Below are 22,198 nucleotides of genomic sequence, written 5' to 3'. Positions count from 1 at the left end.
AAAAGTCCCACAACTCACCTTACCAATGTCACTGGCAGTATGCCTGACTAGGGACAAAGGCACCAGTGGACTCATTGTAAAAGAATAAGTTATGTCTTCCTAATTGAGGACAAGGATCGTGCTCTACAAATAGGAAACAAAAAATGCTGAAGACACTCAGCAGGTCAGACAGCATCTTCACAGAGCAAGAAAAACAGATGAGGTTTTTGACTTTTCATCAGTTTTGATACGAGGGAGACAGTCAATCTGTAGTGCATGAGAGCTGATTTAAAGCACCACAATCACTTTATAATGTATGAGGTTTGAGTTATTCAGCACCGAAGAGCAGTTGGTGTGTAATCACTGACGATGCTTAAGCTGCCATACATGCATATGGAGTGGTTATATTCATTATACAGTGCACAAGAGCTGGAATGCTGATCTACAGTAACTCTGTACTGTGAGACATGGATAGTGATCAACCATCGTTCCGCAGTGAATAAGAGCTGGATAAGTTTTGATCACTTCACAGTGGTTTAGTGATGTAGTCATTCTTTAGGCTGCATTTATGGTCACTCTCATCTGAACCTACTAGGTAGAAATTGAGTTTAACGGAAAGAGATGTTCATAAAAAAATGAAAGTGTGCTTAAATTAGGAAGAATAGATGATGCTAAATTCTGTAAGGAACCGTCTGAAGTGCTGTACAAAATACTCAGCCTGACATGCAGATCTAATATTATTCAGTCAGTTCACTCGCAGTGTTTATTCCAGTCACATATGTGAACAGCAGCTCATGAAAAATGGATAGCCAATACAGTTAAAAGAAAAAGATAAATTCGGCCTTTTTGCTCTTGAGTTATTGATCTTTGACAGGGCATGCTGGCAATGCTTTGTGCATAAATAACTTAATCGATGGACCGTTCCTATTGTTTAACATTTTCCTTCTGGGTGCTCTTTCATGGTATTTTTTCTCTGTATTGATTACTATGCCCCTCATCTGATCAGTTAAACAACTCCCGAGTCAGGCTTTTTTTTTATTTGATTCGATTTTTCCTGTCCTCTCCTTTTTGTTTCCTGCTCCACCATCATTAATTTATCTTTCAAAAGCTGGGAGGATGGGCAAACAACTCACAGAATTCAACACACCCTTCCCCCCACTCTGATGCTCATGCCATTATTGCAGTGCTGGCCCCCTTTTGACCAGTCATTTTCATTTTCTGCTAATGCAAGTCCAGTACTATTTCGTCACTGAGAGTTTACATTAGATTGCACTCTGACAAAGGTCAAAACTTTGGATGGATAATAACCACGTGCAGTGACAGTATATATTTGACGAACTCTCTTCCCCAACCACAGTATTATCAGGCATTGTTCACATTTCAGACACACAGCAGAAGCTCTTTAAAACTTATTATCAAAAGAAGCAAAAAATAGGGCTCTGAATTCATATTGTAAAAGAGAAATACCCGATTTATTTGCATGTTACACTCAAGTCTTTGCTAAGGTATATTGATGACATAACCAATCATGTTTTTGTTGACCTAGGTCCGGAATGGTTCCACTATGCCTCCTATTTTGAACAGAATAGAGACAAAGCAAACTCCTCCAACATATAACAAGACAAACACATTTACTGAGGGCTTTCAAAATATTGTCGATGCATATGGGGTTGGAAACTATCGCGAGGTCAATCCAGGTAGAGTGCTTAATATTTTTTGTGCTTAATACAGTTAATATTTTTGCTGGTATACAGCTGTTTGAGTATAAAAGTCAGGAAGTCATGTCGCAGTTGTGTAAAACTTTGGTTAGGCCGCATTTGGAATATGGTGTGCAGTTCTGGTCACCACATTACAGGAAGGATGTGGAGACTTTGGAGAGGGTGCAGAAGAGGTTCACCAGGAGGTTGCCTGCATTAGACAGTGTTAGCTATAAGGAGAGGTTGGACAAATTTGGGTTGTTTTCTTTGGGGCATTGGAGGCTGAGTGGTGACCCGATAGAGGTATATAAAATGATGAGAGACATTGATAGGTTAGAGAGTCAGTCTTTTTCCAGGGTGGAAATATCAAGTACTGGAGGGCATAGTTTTAAGGTGAGAGGGGGGATGTTAAAAGGAGATTTATGTGGCAAGTTTTTTCACACAGAGAGTGGTAGGTGCAAGGGATGCACTCCCAGGGGAGGTGGTGGAAGCAGATACAAAGCAGATAGCAACATTTAAGAGGCATTTAGATAGGCATGTGAACAGGCAGGGAATGGAAAAATATAGACTATGTGTGGGCAGATGTGGTTTAAATTGGCATCATGGTCGGCACAATCATGGTGGGCCGAAGGATCTGTTCCTGTGCTATACAGTTCTATGTTCTATTATTCAAACTGTGATTGTAAATAGCAATTCAGACTGAAGGAGCATGTTTAAATCTAGTTGAACTTGCTGGTCTTCACATTTTTATTCCAATTTACTGTTTTGATTGTCCATTGGCTATCATACTTCTGTAAATCTACTACGGCACATTATATAAAGCTGTCACTTGCTGCAGAGTTAATTAATTATCAGCTTAATGTCCAGTCCTGCAAAAGCCTTAATGCTAGATTTGGAAATTGATGGGATCTCCAATGATACAATGCAAAGTTGTAGTCTTTATCCTCACAAAAGTGTTTTCTTTGGGTATCAACATGAATACTTGTCTTTGCATAATCCAGAATACATTTGACCTACTCATTATAGTTGCAATAACATTATTATCTATGAAATAAAGACCAGAGGGTCATTGCGTGTTACTGGCTGTGCATTAGTGCAAAGCAGGTGCCAATAAATTGGTAGCTCATTTTACATCTCTATCAGCTTTTATTTCTATTGACTATAAAATGCAAACAAAACACCTGGGGTTTATTTCTAGAATGACAGAAATGAAAATCAGAGGAGTTACAACAGTGGTCAGAAGTTGCAAAAAATGACTCATCTCCTGACACCCCAAAGCCTTTCCACCATCTACAAGGCACAAATCAGGAGTGTAATGTAATAATCTCCATTTGCCTGGGGATTATTCCATTACGATCAATGACAAAGCAGCCCTCTTGATTGGCACCCCATCAATCACAAAAATGTTCATTCCCTCCACCACTGACACATTGTTGCAGTAGTCCTTATCATGTACAAAGTACATTGCAGTTAGTTCCCAAGGTATCGCCTTTAAAATCAGTGAATTAGAAGCAAAAGGTCAGCATGCACATAGGAACACAAGGCTCCTAGCCAAGTCACAGACTTGGAAGTTTATCACAATTCTTTCATCACCTCTGTGTCCAGATCCTGGAACATTATACCCAATATTATTGACTTGTTATTGCCCATATGCACATAATAAAATTATCTGGTCCAATGCATTCAGAAACAAACTAATGGCATAACAATGATTTATAGGTACTAATGTATTAATCAGGCCATCCCCAGGTTACAAACGCCTTGCTTATGGACATCCCCAACATATGACTGAGCTCCCATAGTATTATTAAATTCAAAAGTCCAATGTACCTACATACGTTTGTTCCTACAAGCAGCAGAACTACTTTCCTCTGTCTCTCTTACTTTTAGTAATTGTTCTTATCAGTCTTATCTTCTGTCTGTAAGTCAATTTTGTCCATAAGTCAGAAAATACACACTTGATATGGTAACCATACATCCACAGTATTGTAATGAGTGGCATCAAAAGAAGATAAGACTGATAAGAAAGAACAATTACAAGAAGTAAGAGAGACAGAGGAAACTAGTTCTGCTGTCTGTAGGAACAAACGTATGTACATACATTGGACTTCTGAATTTAATAATATTATGGGAGCTCAGTCATATGTTGGGGATGTCCATAAGTAGGGTGTTTGTAAAAATGGAGCACATTCATTACCCGGGGATAGCCTGTAACAGAAAATTTTCACTGCAAATAAGTTACATATTTTTAAATCTTTTATCTATTTATTTTGGGTGATGTGAGCCCATCCCTATCTGCTCTTGAGAAGGTGATGATGATCCATCTCTTAAACTACTGTAGTTCTTCTGGTGAATGTACTCCCGCAATTCTATTGGTACACTGTTCCAGGATATGGACCTGGCGATGATGAAGAAATTGTTACATATTTGTGAGCGTGTGATTTAGAGAGCAAATGGGCGTTTTTTATTGTCTGCCGTCCTTGACCCTCATTATTGACAGAACCTTTCAACAGCAATAACATTAGATTTTACCATACTAATATGCATTATTCTAAACTGTATGGCTGCTTTTATTTACTGCATGAGTATCCTCATTCCAGTTCACTATTCCAATCTCAGATTTAGTTTCATGCTCCATTACTTTAGTTTCTTCAATCCACTCCTTTCTCACTAAGTCAAATTTTCAGATATTTAGATGAAGTCTTTTCTGTTACATTTTAGCTGTTCATTTTTTACATAACACCTGATAAATAGTTTTGTATCAAATGTTTCTTAGTTTTTCTTGATGCTTCACATGCCTCCGCACTCCCGCTGTATCTCTCGGTAGTAGTGAATTCATGAACAACCATCCTCGGTCAGAGCACATCCTTTATTTACTTATTGGGTCAGGTCAAGCTCTGATGTGAGCAATGGTCCCAGAGGCAATCACCAACCATCCACCATTCAAAGTTCAAGGGCCTGCAGTTTCCTTATAGGTGCACTGTAACACAGAAGTCGGAGATGTGTTGGGGGTTGGATGCCCACACATCAGACCTTGCACTCAATCCGCTGTATTCATCACTGAGTTTAGCAGCAGCCCCTGAACAGACTACGCTGAAGGATTGGAGGCACCTTGCATTCAGTCCCTCAGCGTTACAGCAGCCACAGCTGGTATACAAGAGACCACAGTCAGTGCGGATCGGTAGTAACATCTCCTTCTGGTTCTGACCCCATCTATTTGAATAAGGTTACTGCCCTTCATTACAAAGGTAAGTTTAGGATAAGACATTTTCTTTATTTTATTTCAGTTTACATTTTTAATGCTCTTTTTTTAATTACCATTTTTATTAACAAATCTATTTAAACTGTTCTTAAATGGAAGAGTTCTTAAAAATGGAGAGGTTTGAGAGCAGGTTGCCATTTGTGTTGTAAGTCAGCCAGTGAGTGATGGAGATCCACAGTTCGTACTGTATTTCTTCTTCATCTTGACTTGCAGCTGAATTGCATATTAATAGTGATGTATTTCATGAACTTGCTGTTCTATTTCCAGGAATATAGGTTTATTTCTGCAATATAAATCCATTATCTGAAACTATTTGTTCTGGGTTATTGTGTCTAACAAACTGCTGCTTACAACGTTCTATTGCATTTAAAGTCTCAGTGTCAGTTAATGTACTAAGTTCAAGAAATTTGGAGAGCAGTGATTAAATATTGATTTGATTTAAATTCACATGTATCAGTTCAAGCTTTCTACCAGAAGCCACTAGAATGTCATGTGCTATCTTTGGCTCTTTGATGCTTCATTTCTCTTCGTATTGTTTATCAGATATTGGTTAAAGAGAAGTGCCATAAGTGCCAACAAATCAAATCAAAATGCTAGAGACTTTGGCTCATAACAGGTTGCATTTGATGGAAGCTGCCTGGGAGAATGCCAGTTTGTCCCAGTGATGGTAGTGCTTGATATTTTGCACACACACCTCATATGAGAACTTGTACAATTTGAAGATGCCAAACATGATACATTTTGAGTATGTGAAATAATAAATGCATAAGGGAGCAATCATGGTGAGAGGAGAGGTGGGAAAGAGGGACATATTTTAACTTGAGCATGTTGTGTGGTAGAAATTGCCAGATGAGGAGAAGGTGTGATATGAGAAGGTGAATTAGATATGATCATACCATCATCCTCAATCCACCCTTGGCTACTGGCCACCCTTTCACATCACTCTTTATCCTTATCTGGCAATTCCTTCTGCCTCATAATATACACATGGTTCAAACTCAAGAGTGAGAGGAGGAAGAAAGGATCATCTCACCATATCTGAAAGCTCAAATCCACCAGATCACATTTAGCAGTTTACAGATGTTAAGGGGTGTGGTGGGCATGGGGTCAATCACTCCACAGGGGTGGCATTTGTCAGGCTGAGGGGAAAAGAGTCAGATTGTGTGTCATTTTCCCAGAGGCCAAGGTCACACACCAGTTCTGCATCACTTGAGGACTACTATGGGGCAGTCTATGAACAAAGGCTGATGTAAGTGCACTTCAAGAAGGTAGGGAATTGTCTGTCCTGCCTGAAAGCCTATCTGACCTGTCTACAAATAAGAGAGAGTTCAGGCCATTAATTACCTGAAACTCTACATTCAGGGCAATCCTGCCACAGATGGGTGAGTAGATCTCTTGCAGAAGGTAAAAGGTCTCTGCTATCACTTGAAAATCTTGGCTTCCAGATGCATTATTCATCAAACAATTGAGCTAGACTTTTGTCTCTTTGAAGATACTTGAGGCACAGTCTCCCTCCTCCTTTTCCCCTCTCCCCCAGGAAACCAGCCTTGACTCTGACCCCTGTCCTCTCGCTCCTGTTCATGTTGGAAGCCCAGGAGAACAATACTAAGACTCACAGCCGTACGATGATTGTAACATCCCATGCATCTTCAAGTACTTTAAATGCAATCCTCCTGTAAATTATTTCTTTAAATCACTTAGGTCCAGCACTTTACTCATTTTCTGCAAGGTCCACACTGAATGTTTATTAAATCAGTCATCTATATCTATATTATATCTGTGATTTAATCACAAAGGAGAAATGTTAATTGACCACTGACTGGGGAGAGAGATCACATGTGCTTCACATCATGCACTTTGCCCTGATCACACTCTGATCAATTTTACTCCTCTATTTAATCACACATTTCACAAAAGAATCTCCCCTATAAAATTGTTAGGCCAATATCTCTTATTCGTTACTTATATTTTTAATTTTCTTGACACTTCACTTAATAGAGACTGACTGGAACTTAGGTGATCCTGGTAAATAAGATCATGATACTAATAAAGGAAGTCAGCCCATCTTGGTTCATCTATCCAGAAGTTCCTTAAAAGTTCCCCACCTCAGTGCCATTTTCTTCACATTTCCATGATATTCCTTTCTGGTCTGAAATGATCCAAGAAACATAGTTTACTATTCCGTCCCACTTCAGACACCACACGATTCGTCAGCTGTTTCAACAACCTGTTTCAATTCAAATCATTACCTCTAGAATGTCTAAAGTTTCATTCCAAACTGTCAGTTCAGTCTCAGACCAGAGAGTCAACAACGTGACTTCCACCTCACTTCCAGACAACATCTGGTAGCACGGTGGCAGCTACCATGAGGAAGTCCCATCCACAGTGTTAATATTATTAAACCCATCACTAAATACACTGACTCTCTTGAAAGTTAAAGACCATGACAATTATGTCCCAGAGCATGATTTTCCTCTTGTTTTCCTCTGCAATTTCCATATTCAGTGATATGACTTTGCCCCAGCTGCTGCTAATGTTGTCCTTGATCTGCTGACAGAAGCAGTGGCTGCTTTTGAACTGGACATCAATTCCAATTAGTTTTTTCACACTTACTGCAAAACAGTCAAAATGCCCTACAAATCAGTCCAAGTATACAACTAGTGCTGGGATTTGAAGCAATGCATAAAAAATGACAATGATGATAAATAGAAAAAAAGCAATGTTTGAATTCTAATACAAAGCATACGAAATGTATTATTTGCCTGATAGTTCAAAGTTGCATTTGAGATCTTTCAACATTATAGACACATTATTCAGCCATTATATTCACCTGCCTTCATTATCCATTGACCACTCTCTGCCATCTCAGTCACCTCCAGTGAAGAGCCACTACCAAAAATAATTCCTTTTCCTCTCCAGGACAGCTGGTCTACTCTTCAATCACCCCAATTGCTCCATTTCATGGAAGAATTTACTTGTATGATTATGCAAATGAGTTTCAGCAGAAACTTCAGCCATAACTTTACTACAGAAGACCAGGGCAATTTCAAAGACACAAGAGATTCTACAGATGCTGGAATCTGGAGCAACACACACAAAATGCTGCAGGAACTCAGCAGATCAGGCAGCATCTATGAAGAGAAATAAACAGTCGACATTGCACGTTGAGACCCTTCATCAGGACTCAATTCATCAGGACAGGCAATTTCAAATGCAACTTGGCCCCAAGCTGGTAATTGCACTCACGGTGGCAACTCTGCCTCAATATCTTTAGGAAGTTGTTGCCTCAGTTACATCATCAACAAATAGCTGCTTTCATACAGCATATTTAAAATAATTATAGATGTCAAGGCACTTCATACAAATATCCTCAAACAACATTTGATGCCAAGCTGCCTTAAGAGAAGTCAGGGCACATGACAAACAGCTTGTTTCAAGAGGTAGATTTTAAGAGTTGTTTTAAAGGAGTAGAGCTAGATAGAGAGGCAGAGAGTCCAGAGAATGAATTCCGGGACTGAGGGAGTCAGTGGTGGAGTGATACAAATCAGGAGTGATCAAGAGGCTGAACTGAAATGAGTGCAGAGATCTTGGAGGTTGTAGTGATGGAGGAAGGTGCAAAGACAGGGAGTGGTGAAGCCACAAAGGGATTTGATGAGTGTTCTAATAAACATTGGCTTCCAAGTTTCAAAGTCTTTATTTAACATTTTGGATCTTCATACTCTGCTACTTATATGGACAGTGAAGAAACCTGAACTTGTCCAAAGGAGCTGTCAATGCAGAGCTTTGGATGCAAGAAAGGGGGACATTGCTTTCAATTTCATATTTAATTAGCACAAAACATTGGCATGAATGGACATAGAGGTTAGATTAATGTAAAAGCAAAATATTGCTGATAGGGTCATGGAGTCATGGAATCAGACAGCATGGAAAAGGCCCTTCAGCCCAACTCATCCATGCCAACCAAGATTCCCATCTAAGGTAGTCCCATTTGCCTGCCTTTGTCCCATAGCCCTCTAAACTGTTCCTATCGATGTACCTGTCCAAGATCCTTTTAAGTGTTGTTAATGTACCTGCCTCAACCACTTTCTCTGGAAGTTCATTCCATATACGGATCACCCTCTGGGTGAAAAAGTTGTCCCTCAGGTTCCTATTAAATCTCTTCCCTCTCACCTTAAACCTATGCCCTCTAGTTCTTGATCCCCCATCTTTGGGGAAAAGACTGTGTGCATTCACCCTATCTATGCCCTTCATAATTTTATACACCTCTATAAGATCACCCTTCATTCTCCTACACTCCAATGAAAGAAGTCCCAACCTGCTCAACTTCTCTCCATAACTCCTAGCAATATCCTCATAAATCTCCTGTGCACTCTTTCCAGCTTATTGGTATCTTTCCTATAGCATTGTGACCAAAACACAATATTCCGAATGCAGCCTCACCAATGTCTTGTACAACTGCAGCATAGCATCCCAACTTCTGAACTCAGTGTCCTGACTGATGAAGGCCAGAGTGTCAAAAGCCTTCTTCTCCATCCTGTGTACCTGTGACACCACTTTCAGGGAACCATGTACTGGTACTCCTAGATCCCTCTGTTCTACAATATTCCCCAGGGCCGTACTGTTCACTGTGAAACTCCTGTCCTCATTTGTCTTCCCAAAATGCCAGACCTCGCACTTATCTGAATTGAACCCCATTTGCCATTCCTTGGCCCACTTACCCAGCTGAGCAAGGTCCCTCTGTGAGTCCTGATAACCATCTTCGCTGTCTACAACACTACCTATTTTAGTGTCACCTGCAAACTTACTAACCATGCCTTGTACAAATCATTGATGTAGATGACAAACAACAATGGGCCAGCATCGAGCCCTGGGGAACACCACTAGTCACAGCCTCCAGCCCAAGAAACAACCTTCCACCATCACCCTCTGCTTCCTACTATCAAGCTAATTCCTTACCCAATTAGCTAGATCTCCCTGGATCCCATGAGATCTAACTTTCCTCTTGGACCCAGCTGGAATCCTCCTGCATCCATGCTGGAAATAAAAATGCAAAATCCTGGAAATACCCAGCTGGTCAAGAAGGATCTGTAGAGAGAAGAGTTAACATTTGAGGTTCATTTTATTTAAGATTAGATTAATTGTTCCGAGATAAGCATTAGTAAGGACGGCAAATTATCAATGATCTCATCTGGAATATTAAAGCTTTAATTGTCATTCCATTAAACAGACTGCATACAGATAACAAATGGATGTCTGATTAATAAAGCTGCTTATATGCTAAACAAAGATAGAACATGACGGTACTCTAGATATTGCTGCTGAGTGTAATTACATGACATTTCTGGTTTCTGCAAATTTTCTAGCCTGATAGACCCATTGACAGTGATTTCATTCTAAGTAATAACTCCTCTCTACAAGATATAATTGTGGGTGATTAAGAATGGAAAGCTTCTGCTTTGGTGTCAATGTCCACGATTTGGAGAGGCACAGTACCAGGAAATTTATTGCTATCTCGTCCCATTTGATTGACAAGGATGAGAACATGGAGCATGCTGGCCTCAGTTCCTATCCACCAACATCAACAATCTACACATGGTTGTATTTTCAAATTGTGGTTAGACTATAGTGTAGAACATAACAGCAAAGTAAAAGCATCTTAATCATAGCTCTATTGGGAATCATCTGGGTGTTTATGAGCATCAATTTGGTATTGGTATTGGTTTATTATTAAATCATGTGATTAATGAAAAATTCACCTTAGCTCATAGAACCAAACAAATTTCATTAAAACTGTGAAGGCTTGAGGTGAAATACAATTTGATTGCCACAGCTGACAGTACTTCTGCTCAAAGCAGCATCTTCACTCTTCGGAACTGATGTACTCAGCCTTCCATGAAGCTCTTTCCTAGTAGATCTTGTCAGCATGATGATTGTTCTTGCAGGGTCTCCTGCAGCTTATGTCTCTGCCATTTTAAGCCCTCTTGTTTCACTAAGTGAAACCTAATCTTGCAGGGAGGGTGTTGCTCTCTTCAAACTGAAACACTATTCCCCATGAGCCTCACAGTGTGCACCCAACTCAACTTTCAAGCTGGTCTCAACTGGCTGGAAGTTCCAGAGAATGTAGACACCAATTTAAATCATGTAACTGCTTTGAAACTAAGTAGTCAATGTTTATTAGAACATTCATCAAATGCTCCATGGAATTTATGCTTCATGGACCGAAGTACCTAATTTGCCTGATGGAAATGAGCGTAATACAATCTAACCAGCCTAGTGCAAGCCAGGGCACTATGTGGAAGGTGACAGGGCAGCAGTGCCACTGATTTACCTGGGCCCAGGAGGTGCATGACCCTGCTGGTCATTGCTCAGCATCACCTCACAGCTCCATCCCCTCTGCTCTCACGCCACAACCACTGAAGCCACAGGGGCAGTGCGATGGCCAGAGTTTCCACTGCCTGCCAGCTCCCATCCAGCACCAGCAGCTCATTGATCACATTCAAATGCAACCAGTATATCTTTTACTTCCATCGCCTGCTAGATCTCAGTAGCTGAAAACTGGGTTGCTTTACCTGCATGCTACAGTACAAAAAAATAAAAACATAAGGAATAGAGACAGGAGTAGGCTCTAGAGGCTTCGGGGACATCCCACCATTCTGTAGAATTGTGGCTGGTCCTCTAACTCAAGTCCTTCTCGCTGGCCAATCACAGATGTTCCCACTTCCTTGGAGTCCAGAAATCAATGGACAGAAGTCCTGATGGTCTCCTGCACTTCCATCACTTGCATTTTAGCAGAGAAGAAAGGTACATGTCACTCCTATCAGAATCGTGTACCATGCAAGCAGCTTGTGAGTGTATAACTTACTGTTATTGTATATATAGGCTCTTGTCAAAGATCTCCCTGCACTGCACTCCATCCACAGTACATTGAATCAGTTTATGCATTAATCTTCAGCTTCTGGGCCTTGACTCTCGAGCAGTCAACCAGCAGAGGCAGCCCACCTGTAGCCCAACATCGACCTTGTTCATTTTGAGACCTTGGTCTCATATATGTACATTTGATGGATTTCAGGCGACCAGTGCCAAGTTTAGTGCCAGGCAGGTACCCTAAGGTCAACACGACCTGTAGAAGCAGAGATGGGGAGGGGGTTTAGTTTGCATGGAAGGGAGGTACTCAGCATGGCCATGACCCAGGCTGTGCTTGTGCACTTCATGAATACCCCTGGTCCTTTGTCCCCACAGAAATAAAGCCTTAGTTTTGGGTTGCTCTTTGGTTGCACTGCCAACTGAAAATGGGCAAAGTATCTGCCTGGCTTGGCCAAAGTTTTCGATGACAATGCCCCTTAAAAGTATCCACCATTTTGAAAAACTGTATTGCTCTAATATACATTATGAAAATAAGAAAAAAACATTATCTGATTTCAGTTACCATAAAATAACACATTTATTTTAAGAGAGCAGTGAAATGACAAACATTTCATGATCTGGAGGTAGCTTTTTTTTCTGGTTGCATCAGATTCCACTCCACATTAAGTCTGAACAAAGAGCTTAAAGAATTTCCTGGCAGGGTGCTGTGTCCTTTCATAGTGGGCCCCATTAATTCAGCTGAAAGGAGAATTTGAACGCTACATTGGGGAATCCCAGATGACAGAGTGAACTAGTGAACATGCATGCTGCACTACAGATGGCTGAGCTCGCGTTATATGACTGAAATTCCCAACAGCATATTGGTACTGCAGTGAAAACAGGATAACTACATTGTTCATTGTGTGGGAACAGCCCCTAATGTACTTACTAGTTAAAACAATGTGATACAAGTTTAAAACTGAAAACAGTAAATGCTGGAAATAAACTATAACCCCATCAGCATCTGAAGGGATCCTGTATTGCATGCAGTCCCTTAAGTGAATTACAAATTGGAGAATAATCTACCCTTTTATAAGCTTGTACAAAACGAACAAAAGTTAAATAATCAAAAAAACTTAATCATCATCCTTGTACTTCCAGCAGATTTTTAGTCTAGATTTTTAGTCATAGAATCATACAACACAGAAGCAGGCCCTTCGGCCCAACTGGTTCATGCCAACCAAAATTCCCATCTAAGCTGGTCCTATTTGCCTGTGTTTGGCCCATATCCCTCTAAACCTTTCCTATCCATGTACCTGTCCAAAGGTCAGAGTTGGGGATTATTAGACATTACTCCTTTTTTAACATTAAAACATAACTGTGTAAAAAATTGGGAAGACCCATTTCTGGATGGCCACATTCCCTCACAGGACAGCCACCGAGCACACAAACTGCAGGCCCTGCAGGATGTTAGGTCCCAGACATCACTGCACTGGTGACTGTGCAGCAGGAGGGGCCCACGCAGGTAATGGAGCCCAGCATGGATTGGGACAGGGGCCTCAGGGCTTGGCCCCAGCTACTCACAATTGTGGCAATGTTATGGACTTTCTGGATAGAAAGGTGCAAAGAGGCTTCAAGGTGATCTAGATAAGTTGAGTGAGTAGGCAAGAACGTGGCAGATGCAGCATAATGTGGATAAACGTAAAGGTTTCCACCTAGTAGGAAAAACAGAAAGGCAGAGTATCACATAAATGATGAAATATTGGGAAATGCTGAAGTTTAAAGTGACCCGGTTGACCTTGTACGCTGGTCACTGAAAGCAAACATGCAAGTGTAGCAAGCAGTTAAGAAGACAAATGCTATGCTTGACCTTCATTGTAAGAGGTTGTGAATACAGGAGCAACGATGTCTTGTTACCATTATACAGGGCCTTGGTGAGACCACACGTGGAAATTTGTGTGCAGTTTTGGTCTCTTAATCTAAGAGGCGATACACTTGCCACACAGGTAATGCAACAAAGGTTCACCAAACTGGTTCCTGGAATGGCAGCTCTGTTGTACAGAGAGAGATTGTGTTGACGAGGCTTGCATTGACCAGCAGTTAGAAGAGTGAGTGGGACTCTCATTAAAACATACAAAATTCTGATGGTACTAAACAGATTGGATGTGGGGAGGATGTCTTTCCTGGTGTGAAGTGGTTGGGGGAGTGCTGACATTCAGAATGAGGGGTCACACTGTCAAGATAGAGGGGAAGGTATTTAGGACTGAGCTGAGGAGAAATTTCTTCACTCAGAAGGTGACCTCTACCACAGAAAGCAGTGGAGACAAAGTCAAGTTCAAGTTTATTATCATAGGTGTACATACACGGAATATAAATGGCATGAAAATTATCTTTTTGCAGCAGCAGCACAGTACATCACAGTTACTGCATATACTGTATTTAACTTGGTGACTGATAGATTTTGAGATACAAATGGCTTCAAGGGGTACGAGAAAAAAACAAGAATATCATATTGAGATATAAGCAGCCCCCAGGTTGTGATAAGGTACCGTTACTGAAAACTGTTCATAACTCCAACTGTTCGTAAGTCGGAAATGAACAAAAACAGTGTATGGGAGACATCACAGAAACAGATGTGATGGGAGAGACCATAAGACCATAAAACATAGGAGCAGAATTAAGCCATTTGGCCCATCAAGTCTGATCCGCCATTCGTTCATGGCTGATTCATGGCTGAGAATGAGCAGGCACGGGACGAGCAGCCGCCAGTTGGCTTCACTGACTCAGTGAGTGAGCAAGTGAGTCTGCTCAACGCTCCCAGTTCTGCTCGGCTCGACCCAGCCCCCAATCGTTGTGGCTCGGGGAGGAGGGGGTGGAAATGGTAGGTAGAGAAGGCACGCAGAAATGCCCCAATCCCACCCAGCAGAAGATGCCTGCAGTCCCGCAGCAGCCAGCAAATCCATCCCCATCCATCCCGCTTGTCTCCCAAATACTTGTTCATACATACAGGGTGTCTATATCCCAGGGAGGGCCTGTAGAGGAACAGCCATGAATGGCAGAACTGCTAGAAAGACTGAACAGACTACTCATGCTCCTGTATTCTATGTATCTGTGTTCCTACATCTACAAAGCAGACACAGAACCAGCCAGGCATCGAAGATCAAGGAGAGAGTGATTAGGATGTAGGAGATTGGGTTAAATTGTGGTCATTGTTATCAGGGGATAGAGTGGAAGTGACAATTCCCAACCCAAGGCTGCCCCACCAATCAGAGGAGCACAACCAGGATGAATCATGACTATGGAGTGTTCTGTATACACCTTCCTAGGCTTCTTGAATACTTTGAAAAAGAAAGCAATAGAAACATAGGGATTTCAGAGTCTTTTCAGAGTAGGGATTTCAGAGTCAAAACACTTTTGTAAACAAAATCCTGCCCGATGAATTGCAAGCAGACTTTTAGGATCCCACCACTTCCAGAGTAGTGTTCTGTTTAAATAGCTCTTCCAAATTTTGGTTCATGCCCCCACTGCCCAGCAGTGCTGAGCAACACTTTCACTTTTTTCCCTGAACATTAGGTCAGGGTCCTATTGATGCCACATGGTTCAGGACTTTTTTTAAAGAGGGTCCCATTGGCTTCAAGAACACAACAGCAATGGAGCAGTGTGCATCCAACTACCCCTTTCCACCCAGTGAAATAACTTATAAAATTGCCATTAAACATGAAGAGTTATGTGAAATGAAGTTGTGCTGTAGCAAAATGTGTCCTGAAGTATCGGATTAAATGGATGCAGCAATAATCAGAGGCTCGCAGTATACATCCACATTCGCTTTCTTAAGATGAGTTCCCCAAGCTGCCTTGATTCCCTGCACCTGGAGAATCATGTGACCCAGTTGCAGCCTCAGGAGGCATTATTTACTTTTATTGTAATCTAATCAGAAATAAGAAATATAAGTTGATAAAGGAGTGTCCAGCTGCAACCTTTTCACAGCTCTTTGTGTGTCAACCTTTTGCATTTGACAGGCATTCACAGAAAAATTACGTAGAATAAAAATATAATTGAATGCAATTAAATTTCTGAGTATGAGAACCAAAAAAGGATTTTATGTGAACCTTCAGAATCAGCAGCATGATGGAAAGTGGGAATTAGATAGTTTAATATATATCTATATTTATTACAATGGCTGTATTTTATAACAGACCCTAATAAACAATTAATCACAAATTCAATAAGGGACGATTTACTGTCGGTGCAAAATAATAAATGGGAGTATGTAATTGTGCTTATTTTTGTTTGTTAAGCTGCAGAGATTAGTTTGCCAGTTGTAAACCAAAATTTCATTTGTTATAAATCACAGGAAAATACATTTAATTTTAACTAGCTTCTCTATATGCCTCCAGTCATAAAAGCACACATTAGCCAAATTGTATGTGACTGAACGGAATCAGTCAATTGCTAGATTTCTAATTAAGTAACCTACTGGAACAGGTTTGAATTAATAGCTTCAGTAAGTAAGGTGTTCACAGGTTTTAGAATCAGAAATAGTTGCTTTTATGATATTCAAATGCATGCACTACTATCATTCTCTTTCAAGGCTTTTGAGTTATTTTCTCATCATGGTAGATTTAAAAGGCTTTACTTTTGCAAACAGATGATGAAACATATCAACTTCAAACAGTTCAATGAAGAAATGATTAACAGCTACAGAAAATGCAAAGGCATTGAACCAGCACACACAATGCGGCCATTCTAGTCACTGATGGAGCAGCTGGAGCAGTGTTAGTGTCAAGGGCAGTGTTAGCACCCAGAGTTATCACCAGTACATCTGTCAGTTTCAGAGACTGTGTCACAGCTCTGTAGATTTCAGGATTGCCACAGATGGCAAGAGCACCATCAGAGACAATACTATAGGGTAAACAATTAGTCTGTGCCATTGAAAAAGCTCACCTCCTGCCAAAGTGTTGCTGGTAGCAACCTAATAGCTTCCCTCATCGACATTTATACTTGCACCACCTATTTACTTCCAGACATAGGCTGACTAACATGCTACCAGATGTGATCTATATAAACAGAACAAAGAAAATGAACAGAAATAGAAGTCATCCAAAATAATCCATAATATAGGAGACGCCCAGTGATCATCAATCTCCATGACTGGTCAAAACCACAAGCCAGACAGCCAAGCTCACTAATACAATACCAACGTATCATCTGCACAGTGTTGATTGCTTTTTAACTTTTGGAATACCAAATCAATGCTTCCCTCTCTTGCTGCCTCATTTTCTCACATCCCTCCACCATTTCAAAAGGAAGCAGCAGGTAACATCACAAAGGTTAGGTAAATTTACTGAGTCTGGCAGAGGGAGACAGCAGAAGGCAATGTGAAGTAGCAGTGCTGAAGTGGGCCTCAGACTGGGTGGAGAACCAAGCAGGAGAAGTGCTCCGGGAATTGTAAAATCTAAATATGCAACTTATCTGTAACTTCCAGCCTTGAATGTGGAGACCAATGCCATCAGGCTGAATCGTGCTTCAAAACTGCTGGCATTCAACCATTTGTTCTTGAGTAAAACTTGAGATTATACAGAACTGCTTTATGTCCAGGACTTACTGAGTGAAGATCAGCTGTTGGACTCCATGGGGAGTCTGGCAGTGGGGCTTAGTTTTGCTTGGACTTCCCCACTGTATTCAGACCATTTGAATGGAGATTCTTAGCCTGAAGAATGGAGGTTTGGCATTTTAAAATTAGGTTTTTTTTCAGTAATTTTATGTTTCTGATGAATTTATTTTTTGAAAATGGATTAATGAATATTATAATTTACATCAATTACACTTGCAGTCATGGGCCAAGAAGATTCCTATCATCATTTTCAAACCACACCCCACACTCTCAATTGTATACAAGCAGACATATTGCATATGCTGCTCATCACTCAGAGTGAAAAATTCCAAGAATGGCTCAAGCGGGCAGGGAACAGGCAGAGCAGTTTAGTGGGGAGTTCTTACCATGTTGTCTTAATAGTACTTTAAGCTCTTCAGTATCATATTTTGGGGGGACTTATTACCTATTGTAGTCAGCCACTAGGGAAATTGGGGTCTGATATTTTTCAACGGGGCACTGGACCTTGTTTCATAAAATTTGTCCTTCCTGTCCTTGTTTTCTTCCAGAAAATTGATGTAAAGAGAAATCTATCCTCTTGGTTCCCTACCAAACAACTCATTACTTTGATTCTAGCCTTTCTGCAACAGCCATCCATTTATTTTACAGACTTAGGGCATGGGCCCTGCTCTGTAGAATTCTCTTCCGAAGCCTCTCCATCCCTCCTCCTTTCTATCCTCTGCTCAATCCCCAGTTTTTCACAAGGCTTTTACATTTCCTCTTGTATGCTGGCATCTGTTTCACAAGCCCCCACCTGTGAAACATCTTTTTAGTTAAATACAACTTGTTAGTTTTTCTTTAGCCGTCTATCTATTATGAAAAAATATGATTCTATGTTACTTGCTGCACCTTATAAATTGCTGATATTAGTTGACAAATATTTAATGAGCTGCAAGAAATAATCCCTTTTCTGCTAAGTTAGAAGAGACAATAAATCATTTAAAATAAGCAAATTAGTGTCCATGTTAAATTGTGGCAAGAGGAACATCATACTATTAAGTTTTCTTCCACCAACTGTTTGTAGATTTAATTACAGTGATGACAACTTTATAAAACCATGGCATACATGGCATATCTAATCTGATTATTTTATATTGGAGTCAGAAGGTTATGGGTTGCAGCCCAACACAAGAATCTGAGCACATAATCTAAGCTGTCACTGAATAGTACATCCTTTGCTGTGTCTTCCTAAAACTGAAGCCCCAGCCGATCTCTCAGGTGGATGTAAAACACTTCACTGCATCATATGAAGAGAAGAGAAATTGCCTTGTCCAAAATCTAACTCAAACCAAAACATATAATCTGATCATTCAGCTCATTGCTTTGTGAAAATTAACTACAATTTTTCCTACTGAACAAGTGATCACACTTCAAAAATAATTCATGGCAGCAAAACAGATGGGAAAGATCTTATGTAAATAAGTTTTTTTTCTGTAGGCAGACCTCAAAAATTATTCTTCTAATGCTGGTCATTTATACTATTCATGTCTGCATTTGTTCTTTTGTCTCCATGAAGCCCCTTATAGCATCATCACATTCCCTTTTGTTTTCGCCATCATGTTTGGTGACTGTGGGCATGGACTGATCATGGCTATAACAGCTCTAGGGATGATCTTCTATGAAAAGCAACAGAGAAGCAATAAAATGAATAATGAAGTAAGTGGCTTCCTTCATTAAATTATCAACTTAGCCAATGATAAAATGAATGACAGGATAACCAACTTCAACCTAATTATACCACTGTGGGAAATCAAAATCCAAAGCTTTTAAAGTTACAGTTAATTTTAGTTTTAGTCTTTGCAAATATTTATTGATGAATAATAGTTCAATATTAAAGTGATAAGAATGGGCAACATTTAAAAACTATTTGCTTTACAAAAGTATAATGAATCTACTAATATTTAAAGTGATGAGTAAAACTACTTTATTTGCGTTGTAATATTTAGATTAAAATAGCTTTCATTTTGTTTAGATTTTAAACATCTTGTGTCACGGACGTTACATTCTTCTGCTGATGGGACTCTTCTCTATCTACACTGGTCTCATATATAATGACTGCTTCTCCAAAGCTTTCAACATCTTTGGATCAGCCTGGAGTGTCAGACCTATGTTCCAGCCAAATGGACATTGGAAGTGAGTATGCCACATGAGAGTTCCCTTGAACTGTAAAAGGATTCCTGTATATGGGCAGGCATGGTAGTGTAGCAGTTAGCATAATGCTATTACAGTGCCAGCAACCCAGGTTCAATTCCGGCCACTGTCTGTAAGGAGTTTGTACATTCTCCCCATGTCTGCGTGGGTTTCCTTTGGGTGCTCCGGTTTCCTCCCACATTCCAAAGACGTACTGGTTAGGAGTTGTGGGCATGCTATGTTGGCAACAGAAGCATGGTGACACTTGTGGGTTGCCCCAGAACACTCTACACTGTGTGTTTCGATGTACATGTGACTAATAAAGATCTTAGTAATGTGAAACCTACTCACAGATCACAAATAGATTTCATTTGCGTCACCAATTATTTCCATTACATTTCCTGCATCTTTATGAGCAAATATCTAACATCAATAGGAAAACCCAAATGGAATTCTTATTCTGTAAACCAACTTTTAAAATACTACTCTTGCCATATATGGTTCCTCCTCTCATCAGGGAACATATGCAGAAAACTGTTCTATCAAGAAGAGTGGCATAGGAGTAGAATTAGGAAAGAGCCTCTTGAGTCTGTTAGATAGTAGTTGTATCTTAACTCCTCAGGCAAGTAGACAAATAGATTAAAACTTTCACAATGAAAAATGCTAATGACAAAGAAGCAAACTTACAAAACAATTTATGTGTGAACTTAATTTTAATGTAATCTATTCCAAGTCAGTATAATCCCATCCTGCCAATCTTACAGTTCAATTTATACCTTGATACTTGGAGAGACAGACAGACAGACAGACAGACAGAGAGAGAGAGAGACAGACAGACAGACAGACAGACAGACAGACAGACAGACAGACAGAGACTACAAGACTGTAGAAATGTATGTAATCAGTAGTTTAGATGCTGGTATATCTTGGAAGCAACACCCTTTCAAGGTAACTAAGTAACTGCTTCAGATTTCTTTGGCAATGAATCTTATTTTATCTCTGTTAAATTCAACTGGTTAATATAATGTAAAATTAGCACTATAGAAATATCATAGAATTAAAATTCTGTTTAGATACTACATTTAAAAAAGCAAATTCTTATATTGCTGTATATATTTGCTCAACTGCAGTCACTTGGATTATATAATGCATCTGTATTTTAAATTTTTATGGTTTAATGGCTCTATCAGTTATTATAACTACTTTAAAAGATGGGTTTTATAAACCTTTATAAAATTTGTGTGGAAGCATAACATTGTGAAAGCAACTTATATGGCACGAGAGTGGCTTAGTTAATGTGCTTTTAGTAATTGTAGGGTCAGATATTGACTTTGATTATGTTCATATCTATACATATTTTCCAGTAATGAAACATTACAAAAATCAGCTGTGCTTCAGTTGAATCCTGCTCTACTAGGAGTGTTTTCAGGAAAACCTTACCCATTTGGCATTGACCCAGTAAGTTGCATTAAACTCTGACTCCAACCTCCTTGCTGTATCTCCCCATTCTAACGTTAGTATTCTGTTCTCTGAATTGTCTCTCTTGTTTTTCCTAAGTTCATTTCATTTCTCTTTCTCTTCCCAAAACATTACCATCTTGAAATCAAGATTAGCCTTTCAACCTCTGCACATCTTTTTTAAAAAAAGGAAAAGCTCAAAAGACCTAGCAAGAAGACATATGAAACTGGTATAGAGGGGGAATTGTGTATCAGGGTAAATATTAGAGTCATTAGAACTTGCCCCAGTTAACCGTAGCTTTTAGTAGCTTTCCAACCTTCCTTTCAGCACCATTTAAAGATCAACAGTCATTGTCTCAACAGTGCTCTTTGGCTGCCCTGTTCTCTTACACAATTTTCCAATCTGGTGGTGTCCTACAATTTGCACCTGACTTTTAAAACTACTACCCCTATTGTATTTTTTTGCATGTTTGTTATGCATATATTCTTTATTGATCAAAATCTAACATTGCTGTAAGCATGGGAATTAAGTTTTATTCTTTTTTTCAGATTTGGAACATTGCTGTAAATAAGCTGACTTTTCTGAACTCCTATAAAATGAAAATGTCAGTCATCCTGGGGATTATTCACATGCTTTTTGGAGTAATGTTAAGTTTATTGAACCACACGTGAGTACAGAGCACTGGCTACAATATATAAAAGCACCGAGAAAATGAGGAGTTTGCTTAAAAATGTCATATCTCACTTGCCCAATTGCTTGATTATAATCAATAATCACTCAAATTCTGGTTTTTCACTATTCTGTACATCTGATCTCAATCGGAATGTAAAGGAGTTGTTTACTTTGATTGGGATCTCATTCAGTACTCCCTAATCCAAATCCACATGGTATGGCATAAACATTTCCACAAAAATTATTGGACTTCTATAAAGTTAAAAGTGTTCTCCCTGACATTACTGAAAAATGACAGTGAGATTATTGTGAAGGCATGGAAGTACGATCACAAGGGTCCCAACCATACATTGAAATCTTGGTGAAGATGCTAAATAAAAAATCATAAATGGCTCTTTCTCCAGGGATCATGTCCATCTTCCACTGAATATCAGGACTAGGAATAGGAGTACGTCTAGAACCAGGACTCCAACTCCAACTCCGACTCCCCCTCCATCTCCATCT

General features: G+C 39.8%; 1 protein-coding gene across 1 annotated transcript in view; it reads left to right on the top strand.

Moving 5' to 3' along the window:
* The window catches only part of LOC127570277 (V-type proton ATPase 116 kDa subunit a 1-like), a 68,241-nt gene that overhangs the window by 34,579 nt on the left and 11,464 nt on the right, over positions 1 to 22,198 (top strand). The window contains 5 exon segments of the mRNA XM_052015655.1: positions 1,526 to 1,676; positions 18,951 to 19,090; positions 19,407 to 19,567; positions 20,929 to 21,022; positions 21,571 to 21,689. Coding sequence (XP_051871615.1) covers positions 1,526 to 1,676; positions 18,951 to 19,090; positions 19,407 to 19,567; positions 20,929 to 21,022; positions 21,571 to 21,689 — 665 coding nt within the window.

Source organism: Pristis pectinata, chromosome 5 (assembly GCF_009764475.1).
Source record: "Pristis pectinata isolate sPriPec2 chromosome 5, sPriPec2.1.pri, whole genome shotgun sequence".
Taxonomy (NCBI): Eukaryota; Metazoa; Chordata; class Chondrichthyes; order Rhinopristiformes; family Pristidae; genus Pristis; species Pristis pectinata.
This window is presented reverse-complemented; position numbering and strand designations above follow the sequence as displayed.